Source organism: Falco naumanni, chromosome 14 (genome assembly GCF_017639655.2).
Source record: "Falco naumanni isolate bFalNau1 chromosome 14, bFalNau1.pat, whole genome shotgun sequence".
Taxonomy (NCBI): Eukaryota; Metazoa; Chordata; class Aves; order Falconiformes; family Falconidae; genus Falco; species Falco naumanni.
In genome coordinates this window covers 2,796,959-2,816,752 of record NC_054067.1, presented here as the reverse complement: position 1 = coordinate 2,816,752, position 19,794 = coordinate 2,796,959, and the positions used below count along the sequence as shown (strand labels likewise).

At 58.3% G+C, this 19,794-nt stretch overlaps 1 protein-coding gene across 1 annotated transcript in view; it reads right to left on the bottom strand.

The window, feature by feature from the left end:
- The window catches only part of SLC16A2 (solute carrier family 16 member 2), a 36,060-nt gene extending 24,119 nt beyond the window's left edge, over positions 1-11,941 (bottom strand). The window contains exon 1 of the mRNA XM_040614409.1: positions 11,611-11,941. Coding sequence (XP_040470343.1) covers positions 11,611-11,941 — 331 coding nt within the window. The remainder of the gene's footprint in view (positions 1-11,610) is intronic.
- Between the last annotated feature and the right edge of the window lie 7,853 nt (positions 11,942-19,794).

Below are 19,794 nucleotides of genomic sequence, written 5' to 3'. Positions count from 1 at the left end.
CCCAGCTGAAAGGCTGTGGCTCCATCCCTTGTCCCCAGACATCCTGAGGTTTTATCACCCCACCCTGCAGATGTCAGGGCAAACATGGCAAAATTTCAGTCCTTAGCAAGAAACTCACCCTACACCAATATGGATCTAGAAAATCCCCATTTTCAGGGAGAAAATCTCCAGCCAGGCCAGTCTGGGCAGGGAAACGCCTCAAATCCCGATGCCAGCAGCATGTAGCCACTTTGATGGCCACAGGGTTCTGTGGGGACAGTGGAACACCAGGACCCTGCAGGTCAGAGACAAGCAGAGCTCCAGGTATCAGGGCCGATACCTCGCTCACCTCTCCCACACCAGCCGCAGCAAGCTGGGCAAGATGGATATTGCCAATATGAATGTTGCCAAATATGAAATTTTCCTTTGCCCATCTCAGTGCAGGGGCACTGGTAGATCATTTCATGCATGACACCGAGAGCACAAAAGCCTTGTTCAAGGGCTTTTTCGGATGCACACCCCGCTCTCCCTCCCCAGGACACACAGCCACCCAGCATCAGCCCGACGCCCACGTGCAGCGGCAAGCATGCACCCTGCAACTGCCAAGCAGGGCAGGAAAAACCTGCAAGGGATGGAAACCACATGCCCAAGGTGCAAAGGAAAAGCCATCCAGAAAGCGGTCGACAACATCCCTGTGAGTCCTCCCCCTTTCCCCTCACAGGCTGGTTTCTCACCAACTGTGGGCAAGCTTCCCTGGCACCGGGGCGGTCGGTATGGCTTTTATTTGAAGTTGAATTTCCCCGCAGGCAGGGGCCGCGGTGGGGTAAGGGCAAGAGGAGCCCTGTGAAGACCTCACACCTCCAGCAGCGCCAAGGCCCCACTGAGTTTATTTTGAAAAAAGAAAAGAAAAAAACCCAAGAACGCAACACCACTGATATTCATCCCTTGGCAACGTCCTATCTCAATAACACTCTGGTATTATTATACTCTCCAATTAAGTGATAAACTGTAATTGCCTTATCTGATGGGGTTAGGCAGGGCAGGGAGGCAGGAGCTGGCCTCTGCACCCCCATCCCAGGCTGGGTTTACGGGGCAGACAGCATCATGCCAGGCATTTTAAAGCCACCGTGTACAAAAGCATCTTCCTGCTTGGCAGACAGACGGGCAGAGAGGACCCCTTGGCAGCACCAGCTTCCTCACCCCGAAGCTGGGTCAGCAGCATCACCCTCATGCCTGCGCACCAGTCCCATCCCCGCAGACACAGGTGGCATCCCAGGAAGGCACTGGAGGCATCTGCCAGCTTCCAACCAGGAGACAGCCAGCTCTGGCCAGCATGGAAGCCCATAGGAAAAAGGAGCAGCTTTTAACCCACTCTGCCTGCAGGAAGGTAGAAGCAGACAGTTGAGGGACCAAAGTGCAAAACTACGTCATCAGCTGCTCCCCAGCCCTCCCACATCCCTGCTTCAGCATCCCGGGGAGCACCCTGCGGCCGTGCAGCTGGGAGAGCCTGCCGGCAGCCTGGGCACTGGAGAGCAGCCCTTCGGTATGGGATGTGGCACGCTGAGCTGTACCAGCCAGCTCGGGGCACTGGTTTTAGAGGACTTGACCCTTGTTCCCCAGCCCGCTGGCTCAGCGTGCCGAACAAAGCCGCACCCAGCAGTCCTCAGGCCATAATAAGTCCAGCTTGGTATTTTCATGGAATCAATTTAGGTTGGAAAAGACCTTTAAGATCAGCAAGTCCAACCATTAACCCAGCACTGCCAAGGCCACCACTAAACCCCAGGTGCCACATCTACACGTCTTTTAAATCCCTCCAGGGATGGTGACTCCACCACATCCCTGGGCTCCTGTCCCAGTGCTGGACAACCCTTTCGGTCAAGAAATTTTCCCTAATACCCAGCATAAACTTCCCCTGGCACAACTTGAGGCCATCTTCTCTTGCTCCATATTCGTCACCTCTGAAAGAGCTCGCTGGGCTATGGCATCCTTTCCAACAAGATCAGCCCTGATTTAATTTCCTTTTTTAAGTTTGGTGTCCCCTCAATCCTGATTCTTGCCATTTTTTCAAGCTTTTTCATATTTTACCTCAGCGCCACTCCTGACCTGCGAGTTTTCAGCACAGCGCTATTCACCAGCCTTAGGAAAGGAACATGAAGCCCTCCAAAATCCTCCCCGCACGACCACCTCCCAGCTATGCCCCAATCTGCCGGACCAGAGAAGCCGCCCGCTCCCTGCGCTCCCACCCCAGCCCAGAGGCCACGGTGAGGGGTGCCCATGTCCCCCTCCCAGGGCGAGCAGGCTCCCGCCGGGGGCAGCCACAAGAAAGGCCGATGCAAATCGCATCGTTAGCATTCTTTCCGTTTTAATAACCCAAGGTGTTACCAGCAACAGTGTTACTGATTTTTATCTCCGCAGCGCCTTTTAAGAGCTCCAATTTGTTTTTCTTGGAGATCTCATTTTGTTTTATTAAAGCTGACACCGAAGAGGGAAAGGAGACATTCTGGGCCCAGAACAAAAATATCCCGTTTAAATACCCCGTATTATTTTCTTGGAAACGCTTCTCCTTTGACTTTAATTAAGCTCTCCCCGGGCTCGCGAGCTTGGCGTGCTTGGCTTTCAGGCGAGTTTAATCCCAGACAAGCTCCCCCCACCCCCAGTGCTCCCCGCTTCCATTGCTTACACAAACCTTAAGAAATAAACTGGGTTTTTTGCTAAAATACATGGATTAATAGCTGGCCTGCCATCAAGAACATCCTGACGTTGCCTCTTCGTCATCAGCTGGTCACAGAGTAAGCACATGGCCCCAGCTGCCCTGCTCGCTTCACCGACAGACCCAAAAAGCAGCTTTCCTCTCTTTATTTTTTTTTTTTTTTCTTTTCTGCTGTTGCAATGCTGGGTATGGAATGGGGAGATCCCTCGCTAGCACCTGACCATGCTCCAGAGCCACCCCGGCTATCAGAAGGTGCAAGCTTGCCCACAAACCTGGCTCCAGCAGCCACGGTGCTGCTGCTGAGCCTTGTGCAACTGCACCGGGTGCTGCCGTAATATCAATAATTACCCCCCCCCCCCCCATGGTAGAAGCACTTTAGGATGATTGCAAAGTTAAACACTCCAAAAGTTGGGAAATCCCAGGAAGGAGCTTGTCTGGGCATCATCTGGTGCATACCCATTATGTAATTACCGTCAATCTTTAATCACAGATGATTTTTTTTCCACCAGACCCGATTCAGACAGTGCACAGGAGGCACAACCCTCACTTGAGGAGCTGCCATTAGATTTGATTTCCACCTCGGCGGGCTCCAGCTTTATTAAGCGAGCTCCCACTGCTTCACGCGGGGTTTGTACAAACCCTCCGGCCGAAACGCCTGACTCCTTGGCAAGCACCAACACCCGCTCACGCAACATCCCCCCAAGAGGGAAGGATTTCATCTCCCTTTTACGCACAGGATCTGCAGGCGTACAGATTAAGGCCAAGAGCTGCAAACAAAAGCTTCGTTTTGGTGCCTGACGCGAGATGGCCAAGAAAGGGGCTTTTGGGGATGCCGCTGGGCAAGGCTGGGGGGGCTGTGTGCCCCGGGGGTCCCTGTCCCAGCTGGTCCCTGGGGACAGGGTAACGGGTGGGTGCTCAAAGCAGGTTCCTTTGCTGCAGGCACTGCGGGAGGGTTGTTTCTCCTCCCTGAGGAGGGCCCGGCTGTGTGCCTGGGGCGAACCCCAACAAGTCAGCCCACGCAGCGAGCACCCATGCCGCTCCAGCAGCACACGGAGCTTCCCACCCCGGCAAGGCCAGCTGCCAGCCCTGCTCCTGCTCTGCACCAGGGACAGCAAGCGAAAAACCATCACCAGGCGGCTAAATCCAAACCCAGAGCCAAAAAATGCCCCAAAGATGGGGAGAAACAGGGTCCGGTGAGCTTGCCTCCTCCACCATCGGGTTTTGCAGAGCAGATGCTCCCAAAGCCACGCTGCCAGCACCGACAGCCCCAAAATACCATTTCCATCTCGTACTGAGGTGCCTGCACGGGGACACGGCACCGGGATCTTGTGCTACAGCGGTGTGGTACCATGCTCCCCTGCCTATGCCCTGTGGGATGCAGGGACGAAGGGACGGATACCTCCAGGCTGGAGTTCCCCTGGGGTGTGCAGAGCCAAGGGATGATGGGGCTGAGCTTGCCAGCATGCCACCTCTGTCCTCTTGCCAGTGCCAGCGAGTCCAGGAGGTGGCTCGGAGCACCCGGAGCTGCTCCTCACATGGAGGGCAGTGGGTGGCACGGCACAGCTGCCAGTCATGCCCAAGATGAGTCCCAGCAAAGCAACTGTCACCGGCATGGGGCTGCGACCTGGCAGCTACTCCTGAGGGCTTTTCCCCATGCTTCACCCTGCTCTGTCTCTCAAGGGATGTGCTGAGGGTGGGGGCTCTTGCATCAGGTAATTTTTTAGGGTTCTACAAATAAAAGGGCAAGAGGGGAAAAAAAAGCCTGAAAATGTGTTAATGCAACCCAGGGCTGTGCCATCCTCCACACCACAGCTGCATCACTGCCCCGCCGGCTCTGTTCGACAGAGGATGAGGCAGGGGCAGGAGCTTTGCTGCCTGCGGTCAGTGCCACCAGCAGGCAGCGGTGCAGACAGCGGTACAGGCAGCAGTGCAGGCAGTGGTGCAGGCAGGGTGCTGCAGGCAGCCCCGCATCCTGCCTGCGCCGGCAGCTGGCAGGACCTGTTGTACAAGGTGCCTGGGAGAGACTGGAATGGCTCACGCCTGCGAGCGTGTTGCAGCAATTCCCAGCACACGTCATGTGGGTTTTGCAACCGCCCCAACTGTCTCGGGGTGGATGAACGGAAAGAGCCCGGAGTGAACCGAGCTCTCCAGTGCCCACGGCAGGCACGGGCAACGCCCCGGTGCGGGAGCTGGGCTGGGCCCCCGGGTGATGCCCAGCCTGGCACACACCTCTCCACCGGGCATTCTTCCACAGGGATGAATGCCAACAGGCAGCATCTCCTTCCCTTGCAACAGGGAATAATCAATCCTTCAAGAAGAGGAAGGCAAACCCCAGCAAATCCCTGCCATAACGGGTGCAGCAGCATTTCTGCATGTGTGTCATATTGGCGTATGGGGGGTACCCAGTTCTCCCACCCCTCATTGCCAGAGCAGGTATGGCAACGCCGTGGACACACGGGCTCATGGTTGCGGAAAGCTGGAAAAAGCAATTCCCCAGGGAAACCACTGGCTGCAAGGGTGGGTGCATGGCCACTGTTCTGGTTGGGAAGTGCTGGCATCCTCCTCCATGCTCTGCCCGCCTTGTAGGGAACCCCTGAGGGGTCATCATCCCAAAAAAAGTGAGCAGGGGAAGCTAAGGTATTTGGTGACGTGCCAGAAAATTCCCTACAGCACCTGGACGCCGGCCAAAAGTGGGAAAAACCCCAATTACGGAGCCAGGGTGAAGCCTCAGCTGTTTCCAACAAGGGGCGGGGGGGCTGTTTTGGGAGCTCACGTGGAGGGGGGTGAGAGCAAGCGCCCATGGCACTGAGCCAAGCACCACTGAGGTTCCCATCAGGCTGCGCATCGCTTCACCCAGTTGCACTGTCACTCCACGGCTGGCACGCGCACCACGCTGCTTTGGCAGAGGTCCCAAGGAGTCACCAGGATAAAAAAGCAAAAGGTTACCCAGGCCCTATATTGAGACAGTGCTGACTGATCCGAATGGCCCCAGTCACAGCGGCTACCAGTGCCACCATCCCACTGGGATTAGCTCCCTGTCAGCAGGGCAGGAGCGGACCTTGTTTACCACCACCCATGCCCCCAGCAGGAATCGCACTGCAGGATACAAAACCAGCCTTGGGATGGTGGAAAACCCGATTATTCCTCCTTCCCCAAACAGTCCTACAAACCCTACAGGGAATCCGTCAGCCCTGGCTCCGCATCCACCAGCCTGGTGGTCTCCATCACACCACCAGACTCTTGGGAAGATGGCTTCTTCCACCACTCGCCTGGTACACGGTGGGATGGGGTGCCCGACGGTGCCGCTCCACAAGCTGGATGTGCCCTGTGAATGGATGTGTCTGTAACATGTGGGATAAGGAGGGAGGGAGCCAGCGGAGCTGCCCCGGGGACAGGAGACAGGTGACAACGCCTGCACGAGCTATGTGCAGCCGGCCCAACGGGCACTGCCAGCAAGGTCAGCGGTGCCTCCCGGCTACGGGGTTTCACCCAACCTGATGGGTCAGGTCTATTTTAAGGTGCTGGACGTCAACCGTCCCAGCTGATGATCAGCTTCCAGCTGCTGATGGTTTTTAAGGGGATTAAAGGGTGACTTGTCAAACTCCTGGATTTCCCCCAAAAAGGGAAAATGAAACTGCTCCTTTGTTGCTAATCCCCCCAGCCCTGCGGCGTTGCACCACACTGTGTCTCACCCCACGCTTCCGCATCCATCCCGGCTCTGCACGCTGCAGCATCCACCCCCTTTGCCCTCCAATCCCTCCTCCTCCTCCCAGTCTCAACAATGGAGCTGAAACCCAGCACCTTAGTTTAAACTACGAGCAAATCCCCGCAAGGTGGGGTGGTTTTGTTTGTTTTCTTGTAACTGAAAGGACGAAAAAAATAAAATAAAAACCCAAACCAAGGGCACAACCCCATGCACCACTTCTTCATATACTGCAGCAAGATCACGGGAGATACCACCACTTGAGGATGATGGCCACCGAGAAATACAACCAAGATTGGAGCATCTCCTTGGCTGGCTGGTAGAGGACACTTGAAGATAAATTAAAAACCACTAAAATGTCAAGCGTGCTGGTTGAGAGGACCCCTGCAGTCTTTAAAAACAAGACCCTCCCTTAGAAACAGCACTCCGGCCTCCTAATAACCTTAATCACTCCCACAGCCCCAAGAACCAGGTTTAACGACATGGCTGTGTTTTGTTTGCTTTTCAGGCTGCTTTATCTCACATGGCACCTTGCACTCAGTTCAAGCGACAAAAACCCAGTTCCTCAGAAATTTGCCCCTGTTTCCGTGCAATCACAAGCTCCAGCTCCAAACAAGGTAGAAGCTGAGCTGGGAAAGCCCAGCACTGGCACACTGGCACACTGGCATCCCACTGCATGACACTCCCAGTAAAGCTGGGAAAGCTCCACAGTGCCCTTTGCACTCCCCAGCCAACAGGGCTGGGTGATAAAAGGCTTTTGGGGGGGCTCTTTTTGCTGGATTTACATCCTCGTCTGGGCTACATAACTATTGCTCATGACAGCGCATGCCTCTGTGGGGTTAGGAAATGTGGAGCAGGGCTGGAAGCCTGGATGGATGTAGGGAAGCACCCAGGAAGGTCCACAGCGCCCTCGGCCAATGCATCTGTGAAATGGGGCCAGTGCAGCTCCCTGGCAATAAATAAAATCTCAAATCCTGCAGATTTGGGTGAGAAGGTGACAATCACCGTACCACCTTTAGGAGATGGAAGCATCCCAAGCACCAGCACTGGGTGATGATACCCATCAGATACCCATCTCAGACCTATCACCGGATCATAATTTGTATTTAAGAGTGTCAGTGAGGGTGCCCTCACTTTCCCCAAAGCCGAAACCTAGCACCTAGGGTAGATGTCTTTTATCACAGCAGGCTAAATAAAGTGCAGTTTCATGGCAGCTGCCCCTGTTTGGTCTCACTAGGGCCATGGAGTACCGCTGAAATTTAGTTGGGACCATTTCCAAGAATCACCTCTTGTGATTTACACTCTCTTTGGGGTTTCCCTTCTCAGCGCCTAGTGCTCCAGCCATGCTCACCCACCCTGGGACTCTTCTTTGGCCCAGAGAGGAGCCCGTGGCTTCTCCTCCCCATCTATCACTATCAGCACTGAAACACTTTATTCTCTCCAAGAAACAAACTCCCTCTTTCCCACCAAGCCTTCATTACGATGCTAGTGTAAAAACACCCTTGTCCATCTAAGCTCACCCATCCTAAGGATGTGAAATCACTGGTCACAAAGAAATTCTCCACTGGAACAGATGGGAATTCAGGCATAAAGGTGACTGACACCAGCTATGCCCTGGCCTTGTGGCCACAAAGAGGTACAATAAGCCAAGGGCTACAGTCCATGCACCAACCCGGCTTCCCCGGGCACAGGGCGCTCCAGCAGCCTCTGCTCCCCAGCTCCTGTGACTTGGCTAAAACGGGGCACCGGTTCCCCAGGCTCCTGCACACAGACCAGAGGACGCTGCTGGACACATGGACACACTCAGAGGAGCTGCAGCCAAACCAGACCAGCTCCTGAGGCCATCCCTCCAAGTGCTTGCAGCTCCTAATTCCAGCAACCGAAACATTAAATATTAAGCAAAGAGAGTTAATCTATAGCTGGGATATTGACACAAAGCAGAGGAGGGGAGAAGAAACAGATAGATAAACATTTTTTTTTAAATCAATATGCCTCTCCAGGCTGCCCTGCCAGTGCTTGCCAGATGTCCAAGCACAGCACCAAGGATGCATTTGAAGGAACAAGATGCACTAGGAAGTGCTGCCCTCCTGGCAGTCCCCGGGCAGGTGGGGCCCCTCACCGGGACCCTGGGGTGCCCTGGGTGCAAGTGGGACCTGCTCGGCTGAGGGCAGAGCCCTGGCTTGGCCCAGGCTCCCCTTGTACTCACCTCTCCCGAGGTTGGGAGCGTGTCCAAGCAGCGGCAGAGCAGTCATCGATTTAAGAGGGTCAAGGCCCAGTTAATGCTTACCAGGACTGTTCTGCCACTCAAATTGGCTTTTGGAGCTGGGGAAGATGAACGTGCCAGGATGGTTCATTCGTCCCTTGGCTCAGTGTCAGCCTGCACCTGGCAGGACTGGCATTGGAGCGGCCGTGTCCCATGGCTCCCTTGTCACCGGAATGAGCCTTGCACAACCAGAGGGAAACACCACCATTCATCTCCCAGCAAACACTTTCAAGCATCACTCAACACCTCTCCAGCAGAGGAGACCAGTATTTCTTTTCCTGGCTAAGTGCTCACATGGGTTTTTTTGGTTTTTTTTTTATTCCAGTCTCAGCATTCCCCCCAGCCCTCCACTCCCCCCGAAAGAAAACAAACCCCAAAGCACAGAATGTGCCTTGTAAAAGTCCCAGCTCTGGCGTCCCACCGTGCAGGGGCACGCGGTGGTCCCAGCAGCCAGCCCGCCTCAGCCCGGTGCTGCTTGTTGACATACGCAGCGCAGTATATTTCTTTAAACAAAGGAGCCTATGCATTCAATGCATTGTTGAGAGAGGGTTTGTTTTCAAAGCCTGACCCCAAATCTGAACTCCGCGGATCCTGCGTTTCTCAAGATCAAACGCGAGAAAACGTGACCAATGCAAACAAGAAATAAACCTTGATAATTATAGCCATGTGCTGGGGCGGCTATTGTTTAGTGCAGACTAGTACCTGCTTTAGCATAAACATAACCCTATTTTTAAAGGGATGCCTGACCGCCTTACAGCATTACTCCCCATCTTGCCTCCAAACCCCCTCTTTGGTATAAACCCACCTTCCCGAGAATGGAGCGGAGATTTAAGAGCAGAGCCAAAAGGCTAAGCGATGTCCCCATGGCCGCATGCTGGTTGGAGCAGGGAGTGGGTCCTTGTTCCCCTGACCTGCTCCTGCTTGATGGGGAACAAGGGGGGGGGGCCGGGGCCCGGCTGTTGCTTGCAGCTGGCAGGAGCAGACCAGTGTTGGAGGACAAACAGACAGCGCCGGTCTTTTCAGGAAGGCCGTATCACTTAGCGCTTGGAAAGGAGCTATAATATTTTCCTGATTATGTTTGCACGCAAACGAGCACCGTGGGGAAATTATGCAACGCTGAGTGGGGAGGGGTGGAAGCAAGGAAGGGCTGGAGGGGGGCCCCACACCGCACCTCGCTGTCCTTGGCCCCAGACGGTGCAGCTGCAACCCCCGAGGTACCGCGCTCCCTGCTGCAGATGGGCTCCATCACCCCCACCTCTCCCCTCCGCTGCCCGAGCCCCTGCACCGCAACCTCTGAGCACAGAGGCAGCACTCCGCTGGCGTGTCACACAGTGCAGGGGTTATGAACGGCCTCTCTTCATTAAGCACCCAGACCAAAATGCATATATTCGTCACCCAGGCAATTTAATTACTGAGCCCGGGTTCACCTCGCACACCCACACACCTTTCTTTTTCGAGGTCTCTGTGCGGTCATAGCCATAAATAAATAGATCGCAGGAGCAAGAGGCAGATGCTGACTCCTGCAACCTCCGTCTTGGGCACAGAGCCTTTAAACCACCAGAACTTGCAGTATTTAATTTCTTTTGTTAACGCTTCTACCTTTAGAGCTCTGCCTTAGGCTTTCTAGATACAATCACAGGGAGCAGGAAACCAAGAGCTACGTGATGAGCTTCCTGGGGATCACACTGCACACTCCTACAGCCCATCAATCACCCTAATTACAACCGGCCACACGTCCGCAGCTCTCTGCGGCACTCCGTTACTGCCCATAATTACATGATCACACCGTTTCTCCGGCAATGCATTTCATCCCGGTGCACTCATCGTCGTGATCACCAGTCATGAGACAGCTGAACGGAGGGAATGCAGGCAACACTGGTCCCCAAAATAAGACCTGAAGGTCCTCACACACCCTGCAGCACGGCCTCTCTCTGCAACACTCCCACTCTGGCTTCTGACCGCTGTCCACGTCCCACCCCGGGTCAGGACACCACCACGAGCAGGTTCCCTCAACACCAAGTGCTTGCCTCTCTACCTGCCCGATAAAAGCAAGGCGGGCCATGGGTGTCCATCGCGACAATGGGCATGATCTTCTCTGGGAGGATACAAGAAGTGGGACAAGGCTGAGCCTCACGATGCCAGCATCTGTCAGGGACCCACCGGGGCCACCACCCTGGCAGGCTGATGCCCCCCTGCCAAGCCTACTTAAACAGGGGGGGTCTTTGCAGCGAAAAACATCCTTTTTCTCCGTGTCAACACTACATGGTCTTGAGCCTGTAGGTCCTACCAAAACACACAGCCCGGTGCACTTTGTGGGTCTTGCTATTAAGGGAGGTTAGCCACTGGAGACCCTGGCTGGCCTGGGTGCGAGCGTGCCGGCAGCGCTGCCAGACCTGCCCCACGTAGCTTTCCCACTGCCGTACAACTCGGAAGAAGCGTGTCGGTGAGGCAGATGCTCTCCTGCAGCCACCCCCGAGTGCGAGCCGGCAGATACGGCAGGCAAACCCAGAGCTCGAAAGCACCCCCCCCTAACAAGATACCAATAATAATAATAAAAAATACAGGGGGTGGCTCGCACACACCAGCTGATTCACCAACGCTGCTCTCCTCACTCCACAACACACCAGGCAGGAGAAGCTAAGGGCGTGCTTTTCAGATGAATTACTTTTAATTGAGTACATAAGAGCTTAGAAACACATGATGCTGTTGGAGATAAATATAGCCACGGCTACAAGGATGGCGGGGGCTGGGAGCGATCGCGGCCGAACGCATCCCAGAAGGAGCTCGCAGCCCTGCCGCCTCCGGGAGCGCTCGGGCAGTAAAGCCGCCCCGGCCCCGGCCCCGGCCCCGCCGCCCCGACCCGGGCTGCCCGCCCCGCCTGTGCGAGCCCCGAGCGGCCGCCCGGGCCCCCTCGCCGGCCCCGCCCGGGCCGGGAAGGGGCCGGGGAGCCCGTACCTGTTTTGAACTCCAGCGCGGGGTCCTTCTCCCCCTCGCCCAGGTCGTTCTGCAGCATCATGTAGAGGATCCCGAAGGAGTTGTGGATGCCGAAGATGGAGCCGTTGCACCAGGCGGCGGCGAAGACCACCACCCAGCCGAAGCCGCCCTCGGGGGGCTGGAAGGGCGCGGCGGCCCCGCTCGGCACCCGCTCGGCCCCGGCCCCGGCGCCGGCCCCGGCCCGCGGCTCGCCCTCGCCCGCCGCCGGCGGCCCCTTCTCGCCGCGCTGCGCCATCGCGGCCGCGCTCCGGCCGCCGCCCGCCGCCCGACTGCCCCGCAGCCGGTCCCACATGCCCGCCGCCCCCCCCGGCCGGCCCCCCCCGCCCGCCCCCTCCTGCCGCAGCCTCACTCCCCGCCTCCCCTCCGCCGCCTCCATCCTCCTCCTCCTCCTCCATCGCGCCGCTCGGCCCCCCGGTCCCTACCTGCGGCGGGGGCCGCCCGCCGCTCCCCACCCCCCCGGGGCCCGGCGCGCTGCGGGCGGCGCTTCCCCGACGTCGACCGCGCTCGCCGCCCGCCCGCGGGGCTCAGAGGCGGCCCCGGGCCCGGCCGCTGCCCCGCATCGCCCGTCGGGCCGCCGCGCCGCCCCGCCGCCGCCGCATCCCGCGGCGGGCGCAGCCCCGGGGCGGGCCGCCGCCAGCACCGCCCCCGCCGCGCCGCCGGAGCCACCGGCCGTCCCCCCGGCGCGGGAGAGCCCCGGCCCCCCCTCGGCCCGGCTGCCGGAGCATCCCGCGGGACGAAGCTGCCCGCCGGCCAGGGGGGCCCTCGACGGCCGCGGCGGGGTGACGCTGCGGCTCCCCGCCGCCCCGGTGCGCGAAGCGGCGGCAGCGAGCAGGGCGGGCGGCAGAGCCCAGCGCCGCCAGGGGGGCGATGCCACCGCCTGCCGGTGGGATTCAGGGCTCGCCGGCATCCCCTGGCCCGGCAGGTCCCCGAGAGCGTTTTGGGGGACAGCAGCTCCGAGCCCCGGCAGCCTCGCAATGCGGGGTGGCGGGGCGGGGACGCTGTGGCTCGATGCCAGCCGCGAGGTGTCCCCCGGGCCCCGGTCACCCCTGGCCACCCCGGCGCTGGAGCCCGGCCCGGCTAGCGGTGGCCATGCGAAGCCGGCGGGAAGCCACTCCCGCGCCTCTGTCTCCTTCTGCAGTAAGCGCTGCCTTTTCTCCTCTTTCAGTAAATAATTACAAACCCACCAATATATTAAAGCCTGTCTTTTCACACGCTGAAGGTATTTCCACTTTCATATATGCCAAGTCTAAGTTATTATTCTTTCTTTACCCTAATGGCTGTGTCGGTGTCAGATTCCTATCAGGGTAAAATAATACATCCCAACCTCACGCTGCTCTTTCTTTACCTCCAGGGATATTAATTATCAGCGCCTGGCGCGGCGGCGGGCAGGGTGCGGAGCCGGCGGGGGGGCGCAGGCAGGGTGCGGAGCCGGCGGGGAGGGTGCGGAGCCGGCGGGGGGGCGCGGAGCCGGCGGGGGGGGCGCGGGCAGCCCCCGCTCCCGCCTCTCCCACCGCCGCACAGCGGCACCGAGCGGGCTGCGCGGTGGAAGGCGCTTGCCCGCTGCTGCAGTCGCCAGCCTGGCGCAGCCCCCAGGGGACATCGGACCTCCCCTCGGCCCGCCGCCCTGCCCCTGCCCGCAGGTCCCCGCCAGCTCCGGGACTACCCCGTCGCCGCCGCCGCCTCCCGCCCCAGGGATGCGGAGCGGGGCTCTCCGGCTCCCGGCAGCCTGCGTGCGCCATGGCGGGACCCGGGCTGGGGGCAGCTGGTGGGAGATGCGCCCTCTCCACCCGCCCTCCCGCTCGGATCGAGCCGCCCAGACCCCCCCGCCCGCTGGGCACCCGGCGGCGGTGCCGGGCTGAGGCCGCCCCCCCGGCGGAGGAACTGCGCCTGCACTGCCCTTCCTCCCCGGCAGGCTCCTCCCCGGATCCCCACCGCCGCAGCGTGGCCGGGAGGCTCCGGCGGGCTGGGAGCGTCTTCCACTGCCCTCTGTCGACACGGGGAGCCGCAGCGCTGTTCCGCCACAGGGCCGGCTGAGGTTGCTGGCCGGCTGATTTTATTTGGTTAAGCCCCTGCGGTCTGAGAGGGAAAGGGGGGTGGGCTACCCCGGGCTGTGCGCAGGGCAGCTGCCTCCCAAAATGCTGATTCCCCACAGCAGCAGAGCTGGAGCTGGGTTAAAAGTAGCAGAGAGAGAGGTGGGAGAGCCCCTGGCCATAGCATACACCATCTCACGGAGGCTTCACCCCTCCGGAGCTGCAGAAGGTTCTTGTGGAGTGGGAAGCAGCAGGGTTGATATTAAACCCACAAACCCTACCGAGCAGCATCTCTCCTGGACGCTGGCCGCATGGCGTCTTGACAGAGCGTTTGCTGTCACTGGCTGTGTCAGGCATCCCTGCAGCTTTCTGGGCTGGACTGAACACCAGTGAGGCAGGGGATAAAATCATGGGGTGGGGGCTGGATGAAGGCTGGGGTTAAAGGGCTGGGCCGGGCAAGCTGGTGGAGGCTTCAGCCGGGAGGGAGCTGCAGCCTGGAAAGCTCTGGCAGCATCAGGCAGAAGCGGCTCTGCTCACTGGTGTAAGACTGAAGCATCATGCCCAGATGCAGCTCTAACCACAAACTGGTCAAAATGCCGGGAGAAAAAACAGATAAAGCTGCTCTTCCCTGGTTGCACTGTGATAAAATACCCTTCTGCATCTGCAGCACAGCCTTCCTCAAAGCCCCCAGCCTGCTGGCTTGGTAAGGGTGGGCGGAGGGCTGCGGCTGAGCCAGGCTCTCCAGGACCCACATCCGATGACCCTGGCAAGCTGGCAGGCAGCGCCTTGTGTCACAGCCAATGGGCCTCCAGTTGCTCGGGCAAAGCATGGCTGTCAGCAGCTTGTTGCTTGTCTCCAAAATGTGGTGCCAGAGCCTCTGCCAAAGGGATTGGCAGCTACAAAATGCATGTGTTTGGTTTTGCAGAAGGGGAGGAGTGACCAAATGGAAATGTCTTATGCAAACACCCTGGGAAGCGTCAACGGCGGGACGTGGCCTTGGAGGAGAATACAAAATCCTAGTGGCTTTGCAACCTGGCTTTGTTTCAGTAGGTTTTACACAGCAGGACGGGGACACGTAGGGCCATCATGAGGACAAAATGTCGCTGACGTCATCTGCTGCTTGACCGAAAGTACCAGGAAAACAGCTCGGGTAGTGAGCAGCTCCCAGCAGAGACACTGGCACGCCGGGCACACACCCTTCCCGTCATTAGCAACACTTTTGCCTTTGGATTCCAGCCGTAGTTAAGACAGCTGTTAGGTCTGGCCTCACAAAGACAACAAATAGATTATTCCAGAGGCATAATCAACACAGGGGCACCCTGAAGGGACACGGCAGCAGTCACCCACTGGCAGGGATGCTGCAACAACAGAGTTCAGAGCCCAAGGCTTGTCACGGTGAGAAGGCAGCGAGAGTACCGGGACCTGCAGTGCAGCTAGTGCTGCCTTCAAAGGAGAGCAACCTCAACACTGGCAGGGCTGCCACCCCTAATACCTGGCCAAGGCAAAACACATGCCATGGCATCCTCTCTCTGCCTCACCTTCCCAATGTTTGGAATCAAAATACTAGAAATGGCATTTTCCACCTTGTTAGCAAGATTGAAGTTGATGCTACTTTGTTTGGCTGAAAAATGAGGCAACTTAAAAGTGCTGGTGTGAGCAGTGGATTTTCAGGGCACCTTTGAGCCCCATGTTTGGCTTCATTTGAATAGTGGAAATCAGAGCACCATGTTCACTCCAGCAGCTGCAGGCTGGGTGGGGAATGTGGTCTGGTTCAGCCACAGCTGCTGCCCCACCTGCTTTACCATGCAGTTGAGCAAAAATCCTATTTCTGGCCCAAACAGAGCAACAGGGTGGATGCATGTTGTATTAAAGGGCTTCTGGAGTGGTTTAGCTGCCTGCTCACCTTCACTGTCCAGATGAAGAGGTGTGAAGGGCATTTTTGTGAGTGTTTTACTGGTTTTGCATATTTCCTTTGAAACAGGAGCTACAAGAACGTGTTGCTGTGGGAAGTGGAAGCTGCTGGCCACAGCCACCAACCCCAACCACCACCCAGCCACCAGCAGCCGCCCGGCTCTTCCGTGTAACCCCACAGGACCTTGGCAAGAGGTGCCAGAGGTGCTCTGCTGATGGGAAGAGCTCAAGCCGGCACACAAAGGAGGCAAGGATCCAGCTGTAAATTAATATTTTATAGAACACCAAGAAAAATCAGAGAGGCTAATTACAGCGATAATCATCGTGGCCTGGAGGCATTTCCAGGGAAGTCAGGAATTACCCAGGATTACCTCACCCCTTGCAGCAGCCTGTGCAGTAGGTGAGCACGTGCGGCAGTAGCAGCATGGCACCCGGCACCTCCTCCTGCGCCGGCTGAGGGTCTGCAACCCAAACCAAAGAGCAGCCAGGTTTTGGCAGCCTCCTGGTATCCGATTCCAGATGCACGGGGCTTGGCTTGCTGAGCTGAGCGGGGTGGAGGGTTGGAGTCGCAGGGTTTTTGGCTGGGTGCTTACCTCAGTGCTGCTGTGCTGGTGCGTGCCTACTTGTCCCTGGTGTCTCCAATGCGGGAGCCATCATTGACCTCAAGTATGTTAAAACCTCAAGATGTTCAGGGCATCACTAGCAGAGAAATTTTTGGTTGTGCCTGCAGGATAAGTTGTTCCCGTGGTTCCTTAATTAGTGGTGGTAACAGATAATTGCATGATTTATCTAGGGACAGAGTGAATTCCCTCAGCTCCTCGGTTTGGAAGCAGGGGGCCACATCCCACCTCCAGCACTGCACGGGGCTGGCCCCATGCTGTTCGTGGCAAGCCTGAAGCATCTCTTCGAGCTGCTTGGCCAGGAGGGCTGCCTGCTCCTGCCCCATGGCTCAGAGCAAAGCCAGTGCAAACATCTCCAGGGTGAGCAGCGCTGGGAGCAGAGAAGCATCAGTGTGGCTGGTTCATGCAGCTGAGCTCGAGCAGGAGGGCACAACTGGTCTAAAACCCAGCCTACAAGTGGGACAGGAAAAAAAAATCTTGGCTAAAACCCCCACACCTGCTGTGCACAGAGCTGGGAAGAGCCTGGGCAAAGGCTGGCCCTGGGCTGAGGGTGCTGCTGCCTGTCTGCCCCCTGCCCGAACCACACTGCAGCACCCCTGGCAATGGCAGGGACACCAGGCACAAAGCATCCCCTCCCACAGCACTGGAAAAGGCACAGGAAAAGGACTTCCTAACCTGTGGAGTTCGGAAAGAGGCAGAGAAGATATGCAAGGACCTCCCGTCAACAGACCATCTGCCAAAATGTCCCCTCACCCATGGCCTGGCCACCCTCTGAGGCTGCGGTGAGACAGCAGAGGTCCCCACACACAGCAGCAAAGCCGATGCTCCCTGGCTCCCTGGCACACTGCCTTTCCCTGCCCATCCCTGCAGTGTGGCAACCAGATGGCCAAGCTGCATGGGCCACCCCGGGCAACCTGCCTGCTCGTTTGCCCATGCTCTCCAAGCTGTGAGCACGCTCGCCCAGGTGGTACAGGAGATGGACCGGGGGCTCCTGGGGCTGAGGCCCAAAGTGGTTGTGACACCCATCAGATTTTCTCTTTGCAGTCTGCAGCTTCATGACGTGCTGACTTGCTCCTGCCGGCTCTGGCAGCACAAAGAGCCCCGGAGCTGCTCCAAGCAAGGGCTGGGTATGACGGACGGTGGCAGGCAGGGGTGGCAGCTCACCTTGGATGCAGTGGGCTATGGCAGAGGGGCTGCTCACACCCCCCCGGCCAAAGGCAAGTCGTCCAAATCCCTGTCCCTGTGACAAGGTAGTGTCGGTCCTGGAAAGAGCATCAGCCTGTCTCACCCTGACTGGCTGCGCTTCTGCCTCTGTGAGGGTCAGGGAAAACTTTTATTTCATTTTTTGAGATGAAAACACCTTGGGTAGCACCAGCTCATGCACCAGCATGGGGACAGCACAGCCAGCCAAGGAAGCCCAGGCTGAATCCGAAGCAGCCAGCCTGAGTGGCCAAGCTGCCCTGGCCAGCGGAGGGAGGTCCCCAGGGCACCCACGGGTGGGTTGGTGTGAGGGTGCAGTGGCCGGGGCTGGCGCAGGCTGCAAACCTGCCTAAGCACGTTAAAGCTGCCCTTATGCTGCTGCCTGTGAAAGAGACGGGCACTGGGATGGGACACAGCCTTGGGCCAGACCCCTAGGTCCAGCCTAGCGGGTTAGCAGAAGGTAGCAGCTGTCCCTTTCGGGATACCACCACCATACAGGATGTTTTCTGTTATTTTCTTTTCTTGATGTTCCTGTTTTCTCTCCTTGCCGAGGACTGGGAGCGGTCGCAGCAGTGCTGGGGGTACAGGAGCTTGATGTGCTGGAGAACAGGGAGAACCCCACTTTCTCCACCTTGCTTACCGCAGTGCCTTCCTTACCAATACGGGTTAATCCAGCCCTGGAGCACTCTGAAAAAAAAAAAAAAAAAAAAAAAATCAAAGCGTGAGTCATCCCACTCCAAACCTCAAACCATGTCACAGATCATCCCTCGCGCTGCTGAAGTTCTCCCCCTTCCCCCACATGCCTCAGTGGAAGGGGAAAGGGGAAGCAAACACGGTTTCCCACATCTCAGCTCCTTGCACAGCTACAAAACCTGGCTCGCCTGGCTCGCTCTGCCCTCTAGTAGCGGCTGGATTTACAGCAATGTGCTGCTTCTGTGCGGTGCCTTGCTCTGCTGCACCGCTAGCCCAGAGATGCCCTTTGGTTGCCCGGTTGGGCAGGGGCAGAGCCAGGGGTTTGAGGAGAGGGTAGGGGGTAACCAGAGCCTGCCCTGACTCTGCTGGCATCCCTGGCATGGATGCGCAGCTGGCACAGGCAGAGCCGTGCAGTTTTCCTGCAGTCCTGGCCCCTGAGCTAGTCATTCATGGCACTCCTTGGCCAGCCTGGAATATCCAGGCCAGTCACCGGGGCTGGAGCATGGACAGAACCTGGGCAGGGGGGTTGTGTGGGCTGGAGTGGCCTGAGAAGGGCACAGCCCTGAGGGGGGAGGGCATTTCTGGACCACCCAGCCTGGGTTCTGTCAGCTCCAGCTGAAGGCTTTGACCTGGTCTGACGCCAAGCAGCACCGTGGGCTCTGGGAAGAGAGGGACTCTGGAGATGGCAGCCCCAGACCTCCAGCCCCACTGCCACGGAGCCCCATGCAGTGAGACGAAGCCCTTGCAGGTGGTTGCACTAAATGGCATCTCAGTGTGGCCCAGCACTGGCTCAGGGGCATGACCAAGGAGAGGACTGAAAATCCTTGGGCAATAGCATAGAATCACAGAATCATTTAGGTTCAAAAAGACCTTTAAGATCATTGAGTTCAACCCTTAAACCAGGACAGCCAAGTCCACCCTAAACCATGTCCCCAGGCACCACATCTATCCAGGTTTTTTTAAATCCCTCCAGGGATGGTGACTCCACCGCCTCCCTGGGCTCCTGTCCCAGTGCTGGACAGCCCTGTCAGTGAAGACATTTTTCCCAGTACCCAACTAAACCTCCCCTGGCACAACCTGAAGCTGTTTCCTCTTGTCCTGTCGCTTGTTCCTTGGGAGAAGAGACCGACCCCCACCTCGCTGCACCCCCCTTTTCAGGTAGTTGTGGAGAGCGAGAAGGTTCCCCCTGAGCCTCCTTTTCTCCAGGCTGAAGCCCCCCGGCTCCCCCCGCCACCCCCATCAGCCTTGTGCCCCCACCCCAGCCCCTGCCCGGCGCTGGACACGCTCCAGCCCCCCAGTGCCCCCCCTGCCCTGCGGGGCCCAAACCTGCCCCCAGGGCTCGAGGGGCGGCCGCACCAGCACCGAGGGACGGTCACTGCCCTGCTCCTGCTGGCCACGCTGTTTCGGCTACCAGCCAGGGTGCTGTTGGCCTTGGCCACCTGGGCACCCTGCGGGTCACATCCAGCCGCCCCCCCAGGCCCTTTCCCGCCGGGCAGTTCCCAGCCCCCTGCCCCCAGCTGCCTGGGGCTGGTGTCCCCCCGGGCACGGAGCGGTGCTGAGCCTCACACCACCGGCCTCGGCCAGCGCCCCTCAGCCCAGCGCCCCGGCAGCCCCCAGCAGGTCAGCACGGCCCAGCCGGGTGGCACCTGCAAACGTGCTCAGGGGGACCCTCGGTCCCCTCGCCCTCAGTG